This window comes from Myiozetetes cayanensis, unplaced genomic scaffold (genome assembly GCF_022539395.1).
Source record: "Myiozetetes cayanensis isolate MyiCay16 unplaced genomic scaffold, myiCay2020 scf6-25, whole genome shotgun sequence".
NCBI classification, from domain to species: domain Eukaryota; kingdom Metazoa; phylum Chordata; class Aves; order Passeriformes; family Tyrannidae; genus Myiozetetes; species Myiozetetes cayanensis.
The window spans coordinates 16,098,982-16,119,641 of record NW_026087853.1 but is presented as its reverse complement, the minus strand read 5'-3'; the positions used below and the strand labels follow the sequence as shown (position 1 = coordinate 16,119,641).

At 38.7% G+C, this 20,660-nt stretch overlaps 1 protein-coding gene across 2 annotated transcripts in view; it reads left to right on the top strand.

The window, feature by feature from the left end:
• Positions 1–8,087: 8,087 nt before the first annotated feature.
• SPATA7 (spermatogenesis associated 7) overlaps positions 8,088–20,660 on the top strand; it is a 34,986-nt gene continuing 22,413 nt past the window's right edge. Inside the window, exons 1-4 of one of the 2 annotated variants that reach the window (XM_050335274.1) lie at positions 8,088–8,173; positions 18,451–18,531; positions 19,196–19,288; positions 20,243–20,287. In XM_050335274.1, the coding sequence (XP_050191231.1) occupies positions 8,134–8,173; positions 18,451–18,531; positions 19,196–19,288; positions 20,243–20,287 (259 nt within the window). In that variant the 5' untranslated portion in view covers positions 8,088–8,133. Of the gene's footprint in view, positions 8,174–18,450; positions 18,532–19,195; positions 19,289–20,239; positions 20,288–20,660 lie in introns of both variants that reach the window. The other variant, XM_050335273.1, reaches the window with a different exon arrangement.

Sequence of the window (20,660 nt, the reverse complement as noted above, 5' to 3'; positions counted from 1 at the left end):
CATGAATGATTTAGAAGCTATTCTAACTCAAAGAAAGCCATAGAAAAACAGATGAATAAACAGTTCTTAGACCTACCTAAATCCAGTGAGCAGGAGTGGAAACATGCCTTGATCCTTCATAGTAGGTAGAAATCATCTGTAAGTTGTATGTTGCACTTCTTGGTTACACAAAAGAAATGAAACATGGTTAAATGGAAGTCCAGACAGTCTTCATGTCATTACTTTACAATATGCTCATTTTTGTATATAACTAGTTAGTTTATGGTTAACTACACAGTTGTTTGAAATCTGGTATTTCTAATTGTGAAGATCATTCTGTTTATTGCCACAGGAGTACTGTTATTTACAGACACCAAGAGAGCCAGACAATAACCCAAATGAAGTGCATCCTGTTCTTTATATTACATTGACCCATTCTGCAGTAGTATTAATTTGGGCACAATACAGTGCAGGATCCTTTTATAACTTTATTCTCTAGGAAGCTTTCTGTCAAGGAGAAAATTTAAAGCTTTCTCTCCAGGATAACCTGAAGACCTTTTATTCAAACAGTTTTCAGAAGGTTTAGTGTCATTAGGAATCAGGAAGTTAACTAAGAATCAGGACTGTGCAAGGAAGAGCAACCTACTATTTTTATTGTCTTCTATTGCATTCAGTTTCTTCAAACTTTTTAAGACATAGCATGTAGTGATGTGGTTTTATTATTTTATGGATTAATCCACAGAACAGAAAATTTGTTGATTGCAGAAATGGTTTTGGTGAAAGCAGTGAGTCTCCGTAAGGAAACTACACCTCCGTATAACCTTTACCAGGATGGTACCACAGCCTGTCTACAGGTTCCTTTGGCCAGTGACACTAAACAGAATACACTGTGGATTCTGCCTCTCATATCCTAACATATCAATCATCTAAATGCCAGAACAGGAAAGGGGATGCCTGGTTCACAGTTTGTAATCATCTTCATCAACCTTTGTTCTTTACTGGTACCCATTCCTCATTAGCCAGACTCCAGCTTTCAGACACCTGTTATATCAGTCCCTTTGTATGGACAACAAGGACGGTAGTGGAGTAGTTACCTCACTTTTTTATTCTATCTGGAAAAGTACATGCACATTATTAGTGTATTAGTATATTGTAGAACTTTTTCCAGTAAGAGATATGCTATGCAAAAACATATTAACTAAAGCTGCATAGTACTGAGTCTGTCTGAAACCACTTACATTTCTTTCACATTAGTTTAATTTGACTTCAGCACAATTACTCCTGAATCATAGTCATGAGAGAATTACAGTGTGGCTTGCAGTTTTTCCATGATGTCTCTGAAGAATCCTCATAAGATCAAAGGCTGATATCTGACAAAAATAGCAAGTATGATTAATAAAAACAAGCCACTAAATGCATTTTATAGCAGTACTAGTCTCTTCCCTCATGTAATTTTTCTAAGATTTCTTACTTGATAGGTACATGGTGGTCTATTTTAGCCAGTTGATAACTTTCCTCTGCATTAAACAGGAAATTTGGGAGTTAGCTTTCGGAGATCCCCACGGTTTTTTGCCATTCACACCAGCAGCAGAGCCACGAACGGAAGGATACAGGCAGGAGCCAGCCCAGTTTGCGGACAGCTTTCAGGACCCTGGACAAGGACACTCTCTGCTTCCCGGCCGTCTGTCACCCACCGACCCCTCACACCGGGGGCTGGGTGGGGGAAACAGGAGTGTGAGCCCCCCTGGAGCATGAGGGTCCTGGCCCCGTGTGAGAATCTGGCCTGCCAAGGCAGTGCAATGTCAGTGCAGTGGCAATTCAGACTTTGTAAAAGAACGTAGCAGAAGGCACGAGGGAAGAGTAGCACACAAAATACCCGAAGAGGAAAACTTAAGAGGCAGTGGATGAAGGGCCGTACGTATCAGAAACATAGTGAAAGAAGGACGGGCAATGATATTAGTGACAGAGTCAAAAGGGAACAGGAAAACTCCAGTGCTCGTGATACAAATGAAAGATTGGAGAATAGATGGCTTAGACATGGGAAGGGTAAGGATAAATGGGTGGGACAGACTCCTAATTTTGAAGGCAGAATGAGGGATAAATGAGTGGATTGGTTTAATGCACTACAGAAATATATTAAACCACACTTGCAAATGCAGGAGTCGTTTAAGGAACAGTATAAAATTGTACTGCTTGAGTAGATGAAGGAAAATAGAGGTAAAGGAAGTTTTATGTATATGCTTGTTCTTCTAATGCTCTTTTGTTTAAAGCCTCCAGAAATAAACTTAAAATAAACTTTGTACTTAGAACACATAGGGATCTTGGGCAAGAGTTCAGGTTATTTTCTGTATTGCTGCATAGCCTGCATGTTTTCTTCTTAATTAGCAGGACTAGTAGAATTAATATGACTACATGGATAAATGCTTATCCTGTGCTCTGACCTTACCTCCCACAGACATGACAGCAGCCTTATCAGCCAGTGGGGCAGGGGCAGGAGTCCTACATACCAAAGACGTTAATGCTGGTCTAAGAAGCATTGTCTTACCACCCATTTTTACTGAAAACTTTCATATTTCTTAGAATCAACTGTGCACTAACTGCAGCTGTTCCTTTCAGTGTTTTTCAATGCATATTGTATAAGAAACCTATTAAATGTGAGGATTAATGCAACTCTAGAATAATTAAAGCAGGGAGGAACAGCCTGCACAAACACCATTCACGGTGACCAGTCCTCTTATAGCTTTCAGTTGTGCCTATTTCCTTTCTACTCTGAACAGCAAGGGAAGAAAGAAGCTATACTGAGCATTTGAAGGGCTGACTACAACTCTTGCATTAATCATCATCACTTTTACAGTACTCAGAAGAGCTTTACTACTTTCTAAATTAGGTAACACATTTCTCACATGGCTCGTGTGTAAGAAGCTGTTCCAAAAATGTGAAAGAATGGAACTGGAGTTCTGGAATAAGATGGGGCGTCCTACTGAGTTTAATTCCCAGCACTGTACCACACCTTCCCTCAGCCTTGTAGCCCAGGACATGCATCTTCTCAGCCAAATACATGTAGAAATTTTTCAATCACTAGTTTAACCAATGTTTGAAAGTTTTTCACTTACAAGCCTTCTGTTTTCAAACTTTTACAAGAATAGTAGATAAACAGAAAATGACACAACGTAAGAATAAATATAAGCAGATCTTGGGTCAGCCCAGCTACTAAATTTACATTACAGCTGAGAATAACATCTTCTACAATTTATAGAGGTTTCTTTCTTGCCACATTTAAAAATAGTCTTGTAACACAAGATAGGTGCATTATAAAACTCTATAGCCCCTGGTGGTCTAATGGAAAGGCGCCGCGCTGTCACCGCGGAGACCCGGGTTCGATTCCCGGTCAGGGCCACTCCCGGGCAGGTGGGGCTCGTTAGCTCTTAAAGGCAACCCACCTACGTCCTGAGGACCTCGCTGCCACCGTCCAAGCTCGCTTGGCCCCGGCAGATGAACCTTAGGATTAAAGGGTGGGCTCAGTTCCGCGCACACTGTGTCTCACCTAAAAAATCCAATGCGCAGGCTGGAAGGTGGAAAGACCTTCCCCGGATCTTCGCTCGCGAAGACTGGCCATTATTATTATAGATCTGAAGAGAAAGAATAGCTTTACAGAGTACATCTGCACAGCAGCTTCCTGAAAAGGTTTTGGTAGTATTTATTCATACTGCTGAGGAGACTTTTTCTTCTAAGCTGATAAATAGTATGGAACTTTAACACTGTGTTCAAAGAAACTTTATATCATTATATATTCCTATAGTTGCCCTCATCTTCCTTATCACATTCCCTCTTATTTTAGGTTAGCTCCCTTATTGCATTCTAAATTACAGGGTATTAAAAACTGCAGTTTTTAAGACATGGATCATCTTCTCTGAATTGTTTCTGCATTATCTTTCCCACTGGAGCCCTAGCTTCACAAAAATCTATTACTACTGCTGCCATACAGACAATAACAGAACAACTAAATGCATTACCATGAAGAAAGGGACAGTCTCCAGCCCTGCCAGAACACATAACTTTCAATCATTTAGAAAGCTGCAATGATATTTCAAGACTGTATGTGATTTTAAATAACTTGAAGAATCATATGACCAAAGAACATGCAGCAAACACAAGGCAGAAATCAACCTACCATTCCTCCAGGAAAAGTACTACTTTAAAACAAAACAAAACAAAATTAAAAAAATAAGCAAACAACATATTTCAGTAGCTATTAAGACTTTTATTTCCCCTCACTACTGAAGTAGTGAGCTACTTCAGTTGTTCAACACAAGAATTTCCTAAGTAGGTAGCAAAGAAATCTGCTCAGGCAGCCTGTTTAAATGCATTTAGAAAGCACTGCCTCCTCTGATCTTTCAGGGAAATGTTTTTATTTCCAGGGAGTTGTAGGAGAGCAGACTGTAAGGTTAATTGTCTGATACGCCGGCTGGGGATTGATGCAACTCAGTGACAGCCCTCTGTGAGCTGCAATGAGGGATTTGGAACACTGACACAACCAGCCCACAGGCAGGTGACAAACCTGCACTGAGATAGGGCACTTATGACAAATAAAAACTCAAATAGACCCAGGAGATTTATATTCATTATCAAGTATATGCTGTGATGAACTTAGGGCTTTTCTAGAATACTCTGAATATGGTTTGCAGATCTGGTTGCTGGGCTGTTTTCTGCCTGAATATGTAGGCTCACTTTGATAGACAGATGTAAGGAAAATCAAGCATGAAAGAAAACCAATGGCTTGAAAAAGCAAAGACTCTCCAAAAAACCTGCAGGTTTTAATTTTCCAGTGTACATGCAAGCTATTTTTCCAAGAAAGTCAAATCCTAAAAATGCAGAGTCCTGACTTTATGAACATATCTCTGTACCAAGTGAGCAGATAACTGTTTGAGGTCCTTGCAAGACAGTCTTTTTCAGAGGAAACTTGTCCCGTTTGGGCTAAGCATGCAGAAGAAAGTGGACATCTTATGGGGTATTTCCTTTTTTTCTTTTTTTTTTTCTTTTTTTTTTCTTTTTTTTTAAGTATTTTTCTCTGTGTTGATTTATTGCTGAATATTATGAATATTTTCACAGCAGTGTCTACATTGGAGGATACGTAGGGCAGATGTAGTAGACAAGAAGGCAGTAAATAGTTCCTTAAGGTCGTGTCAGGGTAGGGACGGATGCCCACCTACACTTCCAAATGTGACTCTCATATTCCTGCTGCTTTCATTCCCTCCCAGTCTAGGTGCATTTTAAAACCATGTTCTGTTGTAATGCATTCCAAGGAAAAGGGGAACATGACAATGCCTGCTGAAAAGGACAGACAGCAACATTTCTGTATTTCCTCTTTTCAAATTGGGAAAGGACAAATCTTACAGGTTTTGCCATGTTATTGCTTCTTCAATAATGGTAGGCTCACTGCAGCAATGTATGGTAGTTGTTTCTGCACTTGTTTGAGTGGATCAAAGTCCAGGACTGATTCAATTTTTGTTAAGGTGGTTTTTGTGTGTGTGCGTGTGTGTTTTGCTTTTTTGGTTTGGGGGTTTTTGTTTGTTTGGTTTTGGAGGGGGTTGTTTGTTTTTTGTTTTTTTGGGTTGTTTTGTTTTGGTTTTTTTGGGGGGTTTTGTTTTGATTTTTTGTTGTTTTTTGTTGTGGGTTTTTGTTGTTTTTGGGTTTTTTTGATTGATTGGTTGGTTGTTGCTTGGATTTGTTTGGTTTTTTTGTTTGGTTTGGTGTTTTGGGGGGGTTTTGTTTGTTTGTTTGGTTGTTTTTTGTTCATTTAGTGCATGTTATAGGACATAATGAGTTAGCACATTTTTATACATCTGGGTTACTTTTTCATGACATTTAAAATATATACACTTTCATAGACCAAAGGAGGTCAAAGGCCTAAGGCTCATAAGTGAGACTAATTAGAAATACACAGAGCTTTGGTATGTGTTGCCATTCGAGGTCCAAAATTTCAGAGCCAGGACATCTCTTAAGATGCTGTGAGGGCTGACTGAGGAAGAATTAGTGGAAATCTCTACATACCCTCAGCGTTGCCTAGAAACCAGGGGAACAGTTGTGATGTGTTTCTAAAAATGCTCACTTAAATTTGTCTGTTTTAATTATCTACATGGTGAAAAAAAGTATAGGAACATTAGGGAGAAGATTATGAGAAATCAGTCATTTGGGTTGGACAGAACAGCCTACTTACCACATGTTGAGTACCACAAACAGAATCTGAGAATCTGAAATTCAGAATTCAGATTAAAAAACCCAAAAAAGTATTTTAAAAGTATAAAAATATTACTATGAGCAGCTAATTTAAAGCAAAACAAACAAACAAAAAGGCAAAAAGAGACAAGTGTTTTTTGTAGCATGATCTCAGCAGGCAATAGAGAGTATTTCAACCATGTAGAGTTGAGAATCTCATACACTTATATTCTCTCCAGTATCTTCAGGTATCTGAAATGGAAACAGTTTAAAGACTACCTCTAAAATCTACAGATTTAATTATGTTAATTATATCAAAGTATAAACCAGAGACTCTGAAACACAAGAATTATGGTAACTCATTTCCTGAAGACCTTTCCCCAAATATCTAATTTCACAAGCAATCAAAAATCTGCTTCAGAGAAAAAAAAAAAAAAGAAAAAAAGAGAAAAAACCAACCAAAACACACACCAGAAAACCTCAAAACAGTTGGATTAGTTTTTTCTGGATTTGTAGGTCTTGCCTGGTAGATACTCCCTATGACACTGATCTCACATCCAAGAGAAATATGAGAAAATGACAAAATGTTATCAAACTACTTTGTTTTGACAAAAAAAGGTAGGTGTTTGTGACATCATGGTTGACAGTAGTTGAAATGCCACAGCAATAGATGTTTTTACCAAAAAAACCAGTCAGAAAGACAGAGGACCACCACACGATGAGGACAGATGAGTTTCTGAGGCATATATTTCCTCTCCTGACCCATCCCAGACAAATTTAACACCAACTACATTTTGAGATTATTTTACAGAAAACAGATTTAGGTTGCCAAAATTGCCACTACAACATGAAGCATAAGAACTAAGGCCATATCCAAGGAGTATTTCATATAGCTAATGGGAGTATCTAAAATTTTAAGGGATATCACAACATTGAATAGCCAACTACTGAGAAGCTTTTGGTAGAGTCTATAGAAAGTACTGGGGTAGATAAAATACAGGTTTCATCCAGCATTTATGTTTGTGTGACTTACTGGAAGCTTTAAATGTGGCAGAAATAAGGAAGAAAAATTGTTTTCAAACACCATCCCCTTGATTTTGCTATGATTTGAACTACATTCAAATTATTTTTGCAAGCATGTAAGAAGATGCAGCAAACCACATTAAAAAAACTGTATTTAGCCTGTAATTAATACTAATTTCTAGATAGTGAAGATGAGTGCCTTTCCAGCTGGAACTACATGTACCCTTTTGTGAGGTGTCTGGTTATGGAGGGGACTGCAGTGCCCCTGGTCAGTGACAAAAAATCTTCACACAAAATATACAAAAACCCTCAAAGATTTCACATTAAGGAAAACAACAACTTGCCAGACAAAATGTAAATATAAGCCTTCTTCAAAAAGCTCAAATTTAGCACATCAGCATACATACATTAATCAATAGGATAAATGCTGTTTATCAAAAGTTTATTTTTGTGGTTCATTTCTAAGGTGCTGCTTAAATTCTTCAGTGTAATGCACTGGGAACGCTCTAAGATCTTGATTAGTCACTCACTCCTCTGAAATATGAGCGATTTGCCATAAATTTCGCCCTGGCATTCATTATTCTTCGACTTCCTGTCAAGTTACAATAGGCTTAGATAATGAGGGACAAAACGGGGCAATGCGCCGCTGGAAGGGACGTTTCTGGGCCGAGCCCGCGGGCTGGGGGGGCGCACACGCCGGGCCCTGCGGCCCCTCGGCTCTGCCCGCCCGGGCTGGGGCTGCGCGGCCGAGGCCTCACGGCGCTCCCGCCGCCATGGCAACGGCGAGGCGGCCGAGGCGGGACCCGCCGGGCCCGGCCCGTGTCCCGCCCCGCCCCGCCCGCAGCAGCAGACGAACCGCCGCTGCCGCCGGGCCGAGCGCCGGCTGGCGCCGCCCTTTCGGGCCCGGCCCGGGGCATGGGGCGGAGGATGGAGTGCGGCGGCAGGCGGAGCCAAGGTGCGGGGGCTCGGTGGTGGCTGCGGGCGGAGGAGGGAGAGCGGGCGGCGGCTGGGGGGGCTGCCTGCCGGCGGGACGCACTGCTGCCCGGCCTGCCCTGCCCGTGCCGGCCGTGGGGGTGCGGGGCGCGGGGGCGGGCGGTGCCTCCCCGTCCCCGCTGCGGTGTGGGGCGGGCACGGCGGGGCCGGGCGCGGAGCCTGCGGGGCAGCGGGGGCCGCTCGGGGCGCCGCGGCTCGTGCGGCGGGCGCTGAGGGGGCTCGAGGCTCGCTGCTCTCGCAGACGGCCCCCCGAGCTGTGGGCAGCGGGGCCCGGGCGGGGCGGTGGGGCCGTGGGGAGAAGAGCCTGGTGCCGGGGCTGCGGAAGAGATTGACAGCTCAGTGTCTAGAACCCCCCCGAGGGTTGTAATCCTCCGAGAGACGGGCCCTGGAACTGGCCGTCATCGCGCTGTGCCCCCGTGTTGTACAGCCATCGAGAGCCGCTGTGGGCAGCGTGTCAGGCGGCCAGGATCCGCCGCTGCCTTTGCGAGGCCCAGATTTCTGTGCCAACTTTTTTTGGAGTCAACTTTTGTCTTCTTCAAAGCTGGTATTCATGGTTTGTTATAGGGGATTGTATCCTGTGTGTACAGCATCACATGGCATTTGGCTGCAGATCCGAGTGTTTTGGCTTGGGATTTTAATGCGAGCGTAGCTGAAAAATAGAAGACTCAAAATCTTTGAAGATCTTATAAAATGATTCCTTACCCACATTTAACCTTCCGTGGGCTGCTCTGGTACTCTGTTCCTATAGGTCATTAGTGATAAAAACAGGCACAAACATACAAAAATGTTTGCGTGAGCCAACTCTGAAATAAGATATTTTTAGATATAAACTGGATTACATACATAATATAAAACAATGGTAGGAATTAGTGCTGCACTGTAATGTCAAAATCATACATAGCTGCATAAGGTCAGAGCCTTTGAGGTAACGTTATGCTTTTGTGTTGCATCTCAGTGTCAGTTCCAGTCTTTGGAGACAGTGACAGATGTCACTTCAGAAGTCTGATATCAGAGTAGAGCTTGAACATGAATATGGGAATATGAATTTCAGAGCAAAAAGTAGTATCATGTGCATCCAATTTTTATTCTCTCTCATACAGTGTGAAGGCAATTTTATTACAAATTTATTCTTCTTCTGACTCTTGTTTTTGATTCTCAGAATACTTTTATAGACAATCAGAAAGCATGCTGATTGTCTGTTGACTTTAAAATGGGAATATGTAAGATGCAGGATCAAAATTTCATTCACGTTGCAGCAAGCTTTGTTTGAATGACTTCTGTTTAACAAAAAAAAGGTTCAAAAGTAGGAGAGAACCTACTGTGTGTGTGTTAACATGGGAAGCTATTGCTTGTCTGCATAGAAAGTTATGATGGAGTCCATAGTGTGTGACTGGATAGCCCAGTGTCTAGGTTCACAGGCACACAGGAAGGATTCTTACAGAGAACAAGGCAGAGATAATAATTCCTTACACTGAACTACCCTAAAAGTTTGTGTGCCTGAGCAAACTTGGCAGAACAGCCATTGGATTGCTTGCAGACAGTTTATGAAAAAGAGAACACATCAGATTTATGGTTTCTCTATAAGACAGTTGTATCTACACACTGTCTATCCAAAACATTAATGCAGAAAAGGTGGAATACCCTATTCCGTGCCCTTGTATGTTCTGTGCAAAGTTTATTGTTCAGACTTTGCCTCATTGTTGTAAAGAAAGAACTGAAACATTTTAGTTGTTTTGTATCAGGGTTTGTTTTGTATAGTGAGAATACTGAGCAAGTAGAATTCTTTTCTTTTTTCTTTTTTTAATATATTGAACTATATAGGATTTGCATGTAGGTCTTTTCAAAGTTCAAATAAGGCTGAGGGGTTTTTCCCCCACAGAAGTATTGAAGAATTAATCCATTATGTTTTTCCCTAATTCCAGGTATAAACCTCGAAGTTATTTACTGTAGTAATTTCAGGAGTCAGTTAATATACTCACAGATTTGTAGTATGACCTCAAATAATCTGAATACTGTAATTTTAAACCAGCTTTGTTCCTTAAATCCAGTCTTCTGCGTTGGGCTGTTTAATTCCCACAGACAGTGATTTGCACATACCCTGAACAGCAATGAAATCATACACTTACTGTTAGTCAATGGAACACATTTATGCTACTTTTATAATAGTGGGAAAGTCATCATTACTGCTGCATGGAGGCTGCTGTTAGGTTCAGACATTTTGCATAGGCGTCAAAGATTCTAAAATTAAATTAAAATACTTCACATATTTTCAGACAACACCATTTTACTTTAGATTTTCCTTTACATTAATCTGACTGAAACTGAAAGGGTGTTAACACAGATCTGTGACTTCTGAACTGGTTTTTTTTCTTTGTGTTCCTTCATTTGCCACTTGAACAGCTTTTTAAACTCAAGCATTATTTGGTAGTACCAGTTCAGTTTTTCAGAAGCTGAATGTAACCATTAGTCAAATAGTCTATTAAGTGAGTTTTAATCACTTAATGTGATTAATCCCATCTCCATTCAGCAAATAAGTTTGTATAAGGACTTAAGCGCCAAATTGGTCCCATTTCACTGAAGATTTCTTGCATGCTTCAAGTGAAATACTTGTTAAAGTAAACAATATTCAAACCATTAACCCTACTAGCTTCTTTTCTCCAGATTACACTCTGTCACTTTCTCTGTAGCACAGTGGATCAAGGTTTCTCTGCTCTGCATTCTGGGCAAGGCTGTCTGTGCTGTAGACTTCTGCTGATCTATTTCCTGGTAGAAATGGGAGAGGGTGGAAGTTAATAGCACTAAGGGGATGAGCAAGGGGGCATTCTTGTAGGCACAGGTTATACTAACAAGGGAGATTTTTTTTCCATACATGTAGAAGAATATACATATAGTGTGTCTATATGTTTAGATATATATTATATGTATATATACATATATTTTATCTCTTGGTCCACATGACAGTAGATATTGAAACACTTTCGAACTGTATGTTCGTAGGATGACATGTTGAGTTCCATGTAGCAGTAGAAGTCAGAGCACACATTGGTTGTGTAGGATGTGCTCATGAGGTGATCTAGCACCCCTGAATAGTAGCAGCATTCCACCAGGGGAGTTGTTACAGCACACGGTAGCATATGCTCCTGGGTTACCTTCTTGCACAGGCACAGCTATCCAGGGAACTCAGGTTAGTAACCCTGTAAGACAGCAGTTTCTGAACTGTAGTTTGAATATTGATAGTTGTTCACCTATCACTTAGTAGCAGCATACAGCCACTGCTGGAACACCATCCCTCACGCACCCTTCCAGGAAATCAGAAACTGCAGGTGCCACTGCTAATTTCAGAGACGCTGCCCAAGGAAATGATCATAGAATTTTTAAGGTGGGAAAAGACCTTTAAGGTCATCAAGTCCAACCATCAGACAGCGCCACCTCCATGTTCACCATTAAACCACGTTCTCAAGTGCCATATCCACATGTTCTTTGAACACTTCCAGGCATTGTGACTTCACCGTTTCCCCAGGCAGTCAGTGCTTTCTAAGCCAATGCTTTGCAACCCTTTCCATGAAAAAAAAATTCCTAATATCTAATCTAAACCTCACCTGGCACAACTTGAGACTCTCTACTTGGGAGACTTCTCTACTTGGGAAAAGAGACTGACACCCACTTCACTACAACCTTCTTTCAGGTAGTTATAGAGAACGGACTAAAGTTCATTTGCTTCTGACTGCAACTTGTATTGCCAGGTGTGCTATTGACACACACAGCTCTTTGTTTCTGCTTTTGGAGCATGAATAGAGCAATAACCTGCATCCAAAACTGCCCTTAGAGGCCACACCTGTAGCTAGAAAAATTCTAACAAATATTTTCCAAGACTTATTTCATCAAATATGACTCAGTATCTTTTAAGGCTACTGTACTATTTCATTAGATTTCTTAAAATTTTCAGGTAAGGGTTTGACTCTTGAAACTGAAACATAATTTTGGTCGCATGGTTTTAATTTATGCAGACTATTATTAGATTATTAATTGTAAAGAACTGAGGGACCTAACTCTTAGGCACTGGGAGTACATGTAAAGAAGAGCTTTTGTGTAATCCAGCATATTAAGTGTATAAATAGCACCCATCTAATTAATGGCTTAGAAGGTTATGTGTAGTGCATGTCAAGGCATGTATCACTTTCATCATATTTTGCCTCTCACACAAATGATTCCATGCAAAATTCAGATGGAATATTTGGGACTTCCATCGGGGCATTGTGGTTTCTTGGGGCTTTATCAAGATTTGCAACAGACAATTTAGCTAATAGTGACTATTTTTAACTCTGAATTCTACCATTTCTTAACAAATCTTAAATGTGATTCTGTTAAAGCTGGCTTCACATCTACAACTTTATATTCTCAGAATTGGTAGGAGTTTTGAAATCGGAAAAGAGTGTAAAAGGCTTCTGTTTTGCTTGCATGAATCGGAAAAAAAATACAGGTGTGATTATGAAGTACTCACTGTAACTTTCAAATAAAATGGGATACTATCTGCATTCAGTAAGTGGCTAAATCTAAAGCTACATTTGAAGGTCTCTTGTGATTGCATTGATGTTGTGAAAAACCAGTGTTTTAACCCCTTCTCCTAAAGGAGGAGTTTGTGGGTGCATCACTGCTCTCTGATGACCTTTTCCTCTATCCAGTTCTGCGCCTATTAGCCAACTTCACCCATTTGAGTAAGAACTAGGAGTATTAGTTATACAAATGTCAGTGGCTGGGTAGGAGGAAACCCAACAAATTAATACACATTTTTTAGAGAAAGTAATTCTATTCTGTGTTCTTTCCCAGATATGTAACTAGAGGGTAAGTACTAGTCAGCCAAGGATAAGCAACCAGAGAAGCTTAAACTGGATGACCAATTGTAGTAGTCATAGCACCCCGTCAGCCACAGCTGAGCAAGTAGGGATGGCTGAGGGGAGAAATGACCACAGGTAAGGAAAAGGCAGCAAACTGGGGACATTGAAAGGAGTTCAGGGGATATCATATGAAAGATGTGAGCTACATGGATAGGAAAGCAGGCCTCATTAGTATTAATATTAATAGAGTATGCTCTTTTTTTGAAAGTATATCATCATGCTAATATAAAAGAAAAATAGTTAAAAATAGAAAAATTAGTTTCTTATTTAAATAAATTAGGTTTAAATCCAGTGTGGATCTTCTTAACCAGGTTAATCTTTTAATGTACTTTGAGATATCAGTCTTTACTCCATATATTTCTGTGTTGCATTCATATGCACAACAATTTCTGTAGCATAAAGAGTTAATGGATATTTTGGTTTAAAAATTTGCATAGTACCAAAAGGAGAGGAATGTGTATTTCAGGTCATAATTTCATTCCTTTAAATATAAAGGAATACATTGTCAGATGTATTACATTAGATGCTTAAAGGAGTTTCTGTCAAGTCGTTTGGGATTTCACAGAGATTATTTAAACCACTTTTGTTCCTTCCTCAGCATGTGTGCAGCATCAGTGCTGTAGCACACTGTCAGTTGTATGTAGTTAAAAGAATTAATTCATAGCTCGAAGCCCACCACTAAACTAGTTGGTGGAACAAGGGTGGTAGTGTTAGAGCATCCTTGACTTGTATGAAATTCACAGCACAAAACTTTCTGCATGTAGTTGCTTGAGTTACCCACTTGGACAAATGTGTCTCTAACTATTTCTGGTTTAGAGCACTGAGATTTTGGGGGAAAAGAGAAGAGGAAAAAAAGCTGGCAGCAGAAGAAGCAAGAATATCAAACCTTTAGTGTAGTGGCTAGAGTATTTGTGCAAAGCATTTGTAAACTTGGGTCCTTATCAGCCTGAGAGGCATCAAATCCTCAAATATCATGCAAATGATGCAGTTCTAGTCTGTTAGAGACAGGAGTGCTTTCTACATTGAGGCTACTGTGCAGCAGGAGTCCTGGAGCCACAAAAAAAAAAAAAAAAAAAAAAAAACCACTGCACAAAAGGGATAAAATACCCTGGCAGAATGATAAAAATACTCCTCTGGAACAGCTGGGGAGACCTGAGGTCTAAATCCATCTTGGTCTGAAGGTTGTTTGAACCCAAGCTAAGGTCTAGGAGCTACCCTTTGGAAATGATAGTGTTCACACATCTCTGCACAGTTAAATAAAGGTTTTATGTCTTGTAGTGCTGGATTTAGATGCCTATATCCAATATCCCACCTCCAGTCTCTGTATTTTTTATGGATTTTAAGTAGCAAGTGTTGGTGGGTAAGGATAGCCTGATTGATTTTTTTCGGTGTATTTTATTTGATGTGACTGAAGTACACACTTGTTATAAAAATAGCAAGTCTAATACTTGTGTTTAAAATCTTTCCTGGGAGAACGTTGTAATGAAAGACTGGGCTTCTCTCCAGTACATATTCACGTTCCAAATCTGAAATGGCTTTGTAGAAAAATGATTTCCATAAATTCACCATATCCACTAACAACCAGGAAGCAAAGTAACAAATAGAAACCACCAATTTCCATCATATTTAAGACTGTAAAAATAGAAATAAAGATAGGATGCATTTAAAATGAAAATGTAATTTAAACAAAATATCTTAAAAATCTCTTTGCAATAATATAATTATTACTTAACTTAGATACCAGCTGGAAAAAATTATAGGGAAAGATGTTTTTATTTTTTTCTCTTCTTTGTTGAGTAGTGTCACACAAGGAACTAAAAGATCAAATAAATTTTTAGAACTATTTAATTTGTCTGCTCTCTGCACTTTAAGAGAGCACTTATCATGGGAATCCTGATTTTATATTCAGTGTGGACAGTCCACTTACATCTATGAGGAAATTTATGTTTAGGTCACACATATCATATATCAAAGATAGTTTTGTAGTTATCCTCTCTTTGTTTGGTTTATATTTGATTAACTGTGTAATTTACTGAAAATCCCACCAACACCTTTAAAAGTATCTTCACATATCTAAGCCTTCAATTTGAGTTGTTTCTGCTGTTGTGCAAATAACTTTGAAAACACAGCCTCAACTTAAACAAATACCTGTGCAAGTCAGAAGACAACACAAAATTATAGTTGTGAAACATTTGACCATTAACGCTTTCTACTTTACTTCAGTCAGGTAGAAATATCCTCCACATATCAAATCCTTCAGTTTCTTTTCTGACATTAGCAACATGCATCTTTGTTGTAAATATTTGACATTTTAAAAAGCAGTTTTGAGTTTCAGACTGGAGATATTGGGAGAGTATTGTAAGTTGACTTCAGTGTAGAAAACACACATTTGAAGGAACGTGTGTGAAACAGCCTGGAATCCTAAGAAACCAAAAATTTGCTTATTTGCACTTTCTGTTCCAGTAGCACTAAGCATTATTTTAGCCAAATTAGTTTCTCTGACCCTTTTTCTGTGATAAATTGTCTGTGTGTTTTGTGGAAACTGGTAGTTCACAGAGAGAGCCTCAAATGCCCTCACTGACAAACAGCTTGCAGGAACAGCTGAGGTACATTACTTGGCCTGGGAGTCAGAGAATGTAGGAGCAAGCATCATAGGATACCATGGGAGAACCATAGGAAGCCTTCATCACAAGTTCTACTGTTTGTGGAAATATAAGAAAATGTAGCTTGCTAGGATAGAGGGCCCCTGGAATCCAACCAGATATTAAAAAAAATGAAGTGCTGTTCAGCATAAACTTTTACCCAGCACGGAAATATTCTGAACAGCAAGAAAATGTTGTTTGTTAATGGCATGCAAGTTTTCAATGAGTCCAGTACTAGAGGGGCTGCAATCCTGGCAATTCATGGGCATCCTAAAATCTAAGCAGTTGTGAACGCTTTTATTCCAGGTTTTTTCACTTTCTGAAAAAGGGGTCAAAATTGTAATGGCTTAGGTATTTTCTAAGCAAGTTCAGGGATACCTGTGAAAGCTCTGAGTACACGTGTTACCCTGCAGTTAGCAGGAGCAGGGTTGCAAATCCATCTGGTTGGATCAGGGACTTGAAAAATTTCTTTGGTGGCACAGAAGTTAGAACATGCAGGGGGAACTGAGATTTGGGAACACAGAGTACCTGAACAAAGGCTGTGACATCTTAAAAAAAGGTGTTGTGTTTCCAGTGCCTTTGGGACTTCTGCAAATCTGGAGTTGCTGCATGGATTGAGAGCAACTCCTATGCTGTCCACATATCAACAGCTGAAAGAGAGGACACAGAAATATTTTTAAGTTCTTCTTCGTGACATTTTCAGACAGTTTTTCTTGCCAATGAAATATTGGTCCTGACTTTTTTTTCCTCCTCCCCTCTTCCCCCCAAGCCTGAAACAGATTAGTTGTAAGGGATAAAACCAGCAGGCAGTAGTTTTTTCTGTAGAATTTATCCTGTGCCATCTGCTGGTGATGTGAAGCAAGTGAACATTTCAAAATCGTCTGGATTCTCTGTAGTGCTGAACAGCTGACGACAGTAGAAGCAACAGGTTTCTGAGTGTCTCTGATCATCTTTAACTCAGGACAAAGTCATTTACTAACTCCAAGAGAATCAGCTGTACTTATAACAACATTTCTGCTTTTTTAAGATGATCATGCTTACTTTTCTAGGATTCTGTCACATAAGAACAGTTAGACGTGGTGTTGTAAGCATTTATCTAACAATACCGCTTCTGCCTCCCTCTGGAATTATAACCTAGCTCTGAACTACAGAAAATAATGGAATATTTAGGTTATTTTGTGGAGTTGTAAATAAAACACTTCTGATTCGCAGGTGTCTGCTATAATCTAGATTTCTGGCATGTGGGTGGGGTTTTTTATCATTAGAGGAAAATTTTATCAACTGAAATGTTATAATAACATTTCAGGTCCTCTCAAAGACTTGCATTCTTTAAAACGTGAACATTGTAACTTCAGGAAGTGATGGGTTTCAGGGTGGATCCAGCTATACTGTGAACACCACTTATATGTAATAGTGTATGGTAGAGAAGTATAATACATTTACAGTCATTGTGGAGACGGTAATTCTAAATCTAATGACTTTTTGCTGTATGTTTGGAGTTTTAATATTTTTGAAATAATTTAGCATTGATTGTCCCTATGTATGCTTAAATCACAAATTAGGAAGAAATGTACCACAAGGGGAATTTAAAATGAGCCATTTGAAATTGATGTGGGTGAGCAGAATTGTTGTCCTTTGGCTTTAGAGAAAACAGTATAAAGAAAAAACAATTGCAAGACAGGGTTGGAAAATCTCCAGTAGCATTTTCTTCTTTTTTTCTCGTTCCTGTTCTACTGCTGGTCTGGCAACTTCACAGCAAAGGGAGTGGGAGCATGATTGTTGCAAAAACCACCTCTAATACAGGAAAGACACAGAAGCCTGTACTCTATAAAGGCTGACTTCTGAAAGTATGAAATCCTTATAGGAATTCAAGATTGCCCTGGTACTTGTTGTGCTTTGTAAGAGAAGAGATTGAATCTATTGATGCAAATTTAGTGTCATTTCACACCAGTGTTCTAAGGGTGTTGCAGGTTCTTAATTCGTGTGCCACTTTTTAAATCACAGGTTGCATGACAGTGGTCAGGAGCCTGACAGTGCGTCATTATTTTCAGGGAGGAGATACAGAGCTTTTCATTCACATTCTTTCATTTTTCAGAACAACTGATTGTTTAAGTTTTGTTGTCATTTGCACTTGCCTGTAGAGTTCCCATTTTCAAGTTACCAAAAGATTGAATGGCAAATCAGATTTTTTTAAAGTATGTTCTCACTGATAGGATGATTTTTTATACAAGTAGGATTCACTTCTTTCAATCTATTAAGCTTGCATTTTAGTATAATACTAAATCAGTCATTGCCTACATACAGAATATTGTTCACATTAGTCCTCTGACATAATTATAAAATTCCATCTATAGAACTTTAAAACAAATGGGAGGTTAGCACTGGAACAAAGTTGTGGCCATGCAGTTTAATGACCAATGTTAAATTCAGACTAAAGTGATCTAATGGCCTCTTATGCTGTTTAACTCCCTGAACCAGGTGAAAGCACTATCCCTGTATCTTGGTGTTTAGATTAGGTTATTTAAGTACACTGTTGTATTTCAGTAATAATAGAACAATTAAATAAGATTTTTTCCCTCAGTGAAAAAGGTCCACTAGAACCATGGGTTCTTTGGAGAAAGATTCTAACTTTGTCTTTAAAAAAATACACTTTGGGAAATTTTTTTTCTAACTTTCAGTTTTTGTTTGACATTTTGTTAAAGCGAGTGAATACCCACCTGTTGTCATTCCCAGATGTGGTCCAGCAAGTCCATTTAAAGGGCATTTAAGTACTAAGAGTAATGGTAAGTAACATGCATTTTCATCAGAAGATTGACATGGTTCCTCTTATGTCAATTAATTTATTTCATTATTAAAATGTTATTATAATTAAAACCTTTGCATCAAGCTATTTGGTGAAGTTTAATAGCATGTAGGTTTAGTATGCATTAATGAAAATGCTCTCAAGGAGTAAGTTTTGCCTTGACTGTACTGCTGACTATAAATAAGTAGCAAGACAACCAGATATATAAAGATGTCACATCTGTGTTATCTGGAATATGTATATGGTTACCACTTAAAGAATCCTTGAGGTTAAACATATTCCTTTACAGTCTGTAGTTTACATGGGCTAGTATATGTTTCTGTGCTGTCTTTGCACCTCAGACACTTTGTTTTCAAACAAGCATGGAGTGAAGAAACAGGAAGTTTCCATGCTGACATTTTTGTCATCCAATTTCAGTCACTTTTGGAGCTATTTATTGAGTTAGTGGGCTCAGCGGGGAAAGACAAAGGAGACACGATGGTTTCATGTGATAGTAACTGGCAAAGAAAAATGGCTGTCATTGAGCAAAGTTAAGCACACTGTAATTTAGAGTTTATGACTTTGAATTGCAGTTAATAACAGTTTAAAATTTTAGTATTCTTGTTCTCGCCTTTGTAATGTTCAAATGTGTTTTAATCTTACAGCTTTCTGCATAGATTCATCTCGAAGTCTGACTAACCAATACCTCATCAGAGATCACATGGTATTTCATTATAACAGAATGCTTTCAGCCAAAGGTAAAAACGTGCATGTATGAATGAACTTTAGCTCAGTCCTTCAGAAGAGGCTCATATCAAGAGAGAATGAACTGGATTGTAGGAAGTGTACTATTATTCCTCTTTCTTACTAAAGCTGATGTCAGCAAGGAGATATAGCTGCTACTTAGTAATACTTTTGTATTACTGAGATTGGAATTTTTGTATGAAAACCTTTTCCTTAAGATGTTACCAAATATATTACCTTAACTTTAGAGTATTTAGTGCTTTAATGGTCTCATTCAACTTTTGATGATGTTATTCTGTGATTCTGATATATGATTAAATTATGAAATAATGAATTAATTCAATTAACCCTAATAATTAATAATTAATGAAATAATGCACTGAACTGAAAATTGTGGTGACAGTTACAATATCAAAGATACAGAATTTATTTTAGGAATGAAGGCAGAAAATTTTCAGTTAAACTCAGACCACTGTGTCTTTTTTATAAATTTTTTAATTTGAAAAATTTCATTATCTTTTGTTTTACTGCAATGAATAGTAATAGTGAGTTTTAAGGACTTTGAAAATCACTCTGTGTGTTTGCAAATGAGAAAATCAAGTTACTGGTAGAGTCCATGCTCACAAATATACTGTTATCTGTCATGTAACATACCCAGTAACATTGGGTATGCAGGTAAATGCCATCAACACAAAATGTACAGAAAACTTGTGTAAGGAATCTTTATTTAAGTGATGATTCTTAATTTAAATATGTGTTTTACCCAAACAGCTTTATCTTGCAAATTCTCTGCCTGTATTAATATCAACCTAATACTTTAAGTACATAGTAACTATAATGTTTTAAAATAGAGAAGAATTAAATTAGTCTTTGTTCTGTATTGGTTTATTGCTGGTTTTTTCTACCTCTCACCTATATGAAGTAAATATTGAATTATTCACATTTGGTGTTTTTCTTATTTTTAGCAGCTGTAGACTGCTCAGTGCCCAAAAGTAGGCTGACCAGCATCAAATGTAAGTACTTGTGATAGGTATATTCTGCAAAAGCTTCTGTAAAACTTACTTAACACAACAAGAGCCAGAGACATAAATAGAAGAGTAACAACAGAATATAATAAAGCATTCATGTATCTGCTTGTTTATTCAGCTTTTTGCATCCTTTTCCAGCTAGTTGTAAGCATCTGCAGCAAATGTAAGACCAGTGAGATGGATCCCATCTGTCAGTGATGACTTGTGCTTAGCATGACAGTTAATTTTTCTTGTGATCCTTTTCATCCACACAGTCAGATGAAAATGGAGCACATAAGGAGAATTTCAACATTTTCTCCTGTTGTGTGATATGATGTAAGCTTGAACACTCGAGAAGAGAGCTTACTAGTGCCAGGTA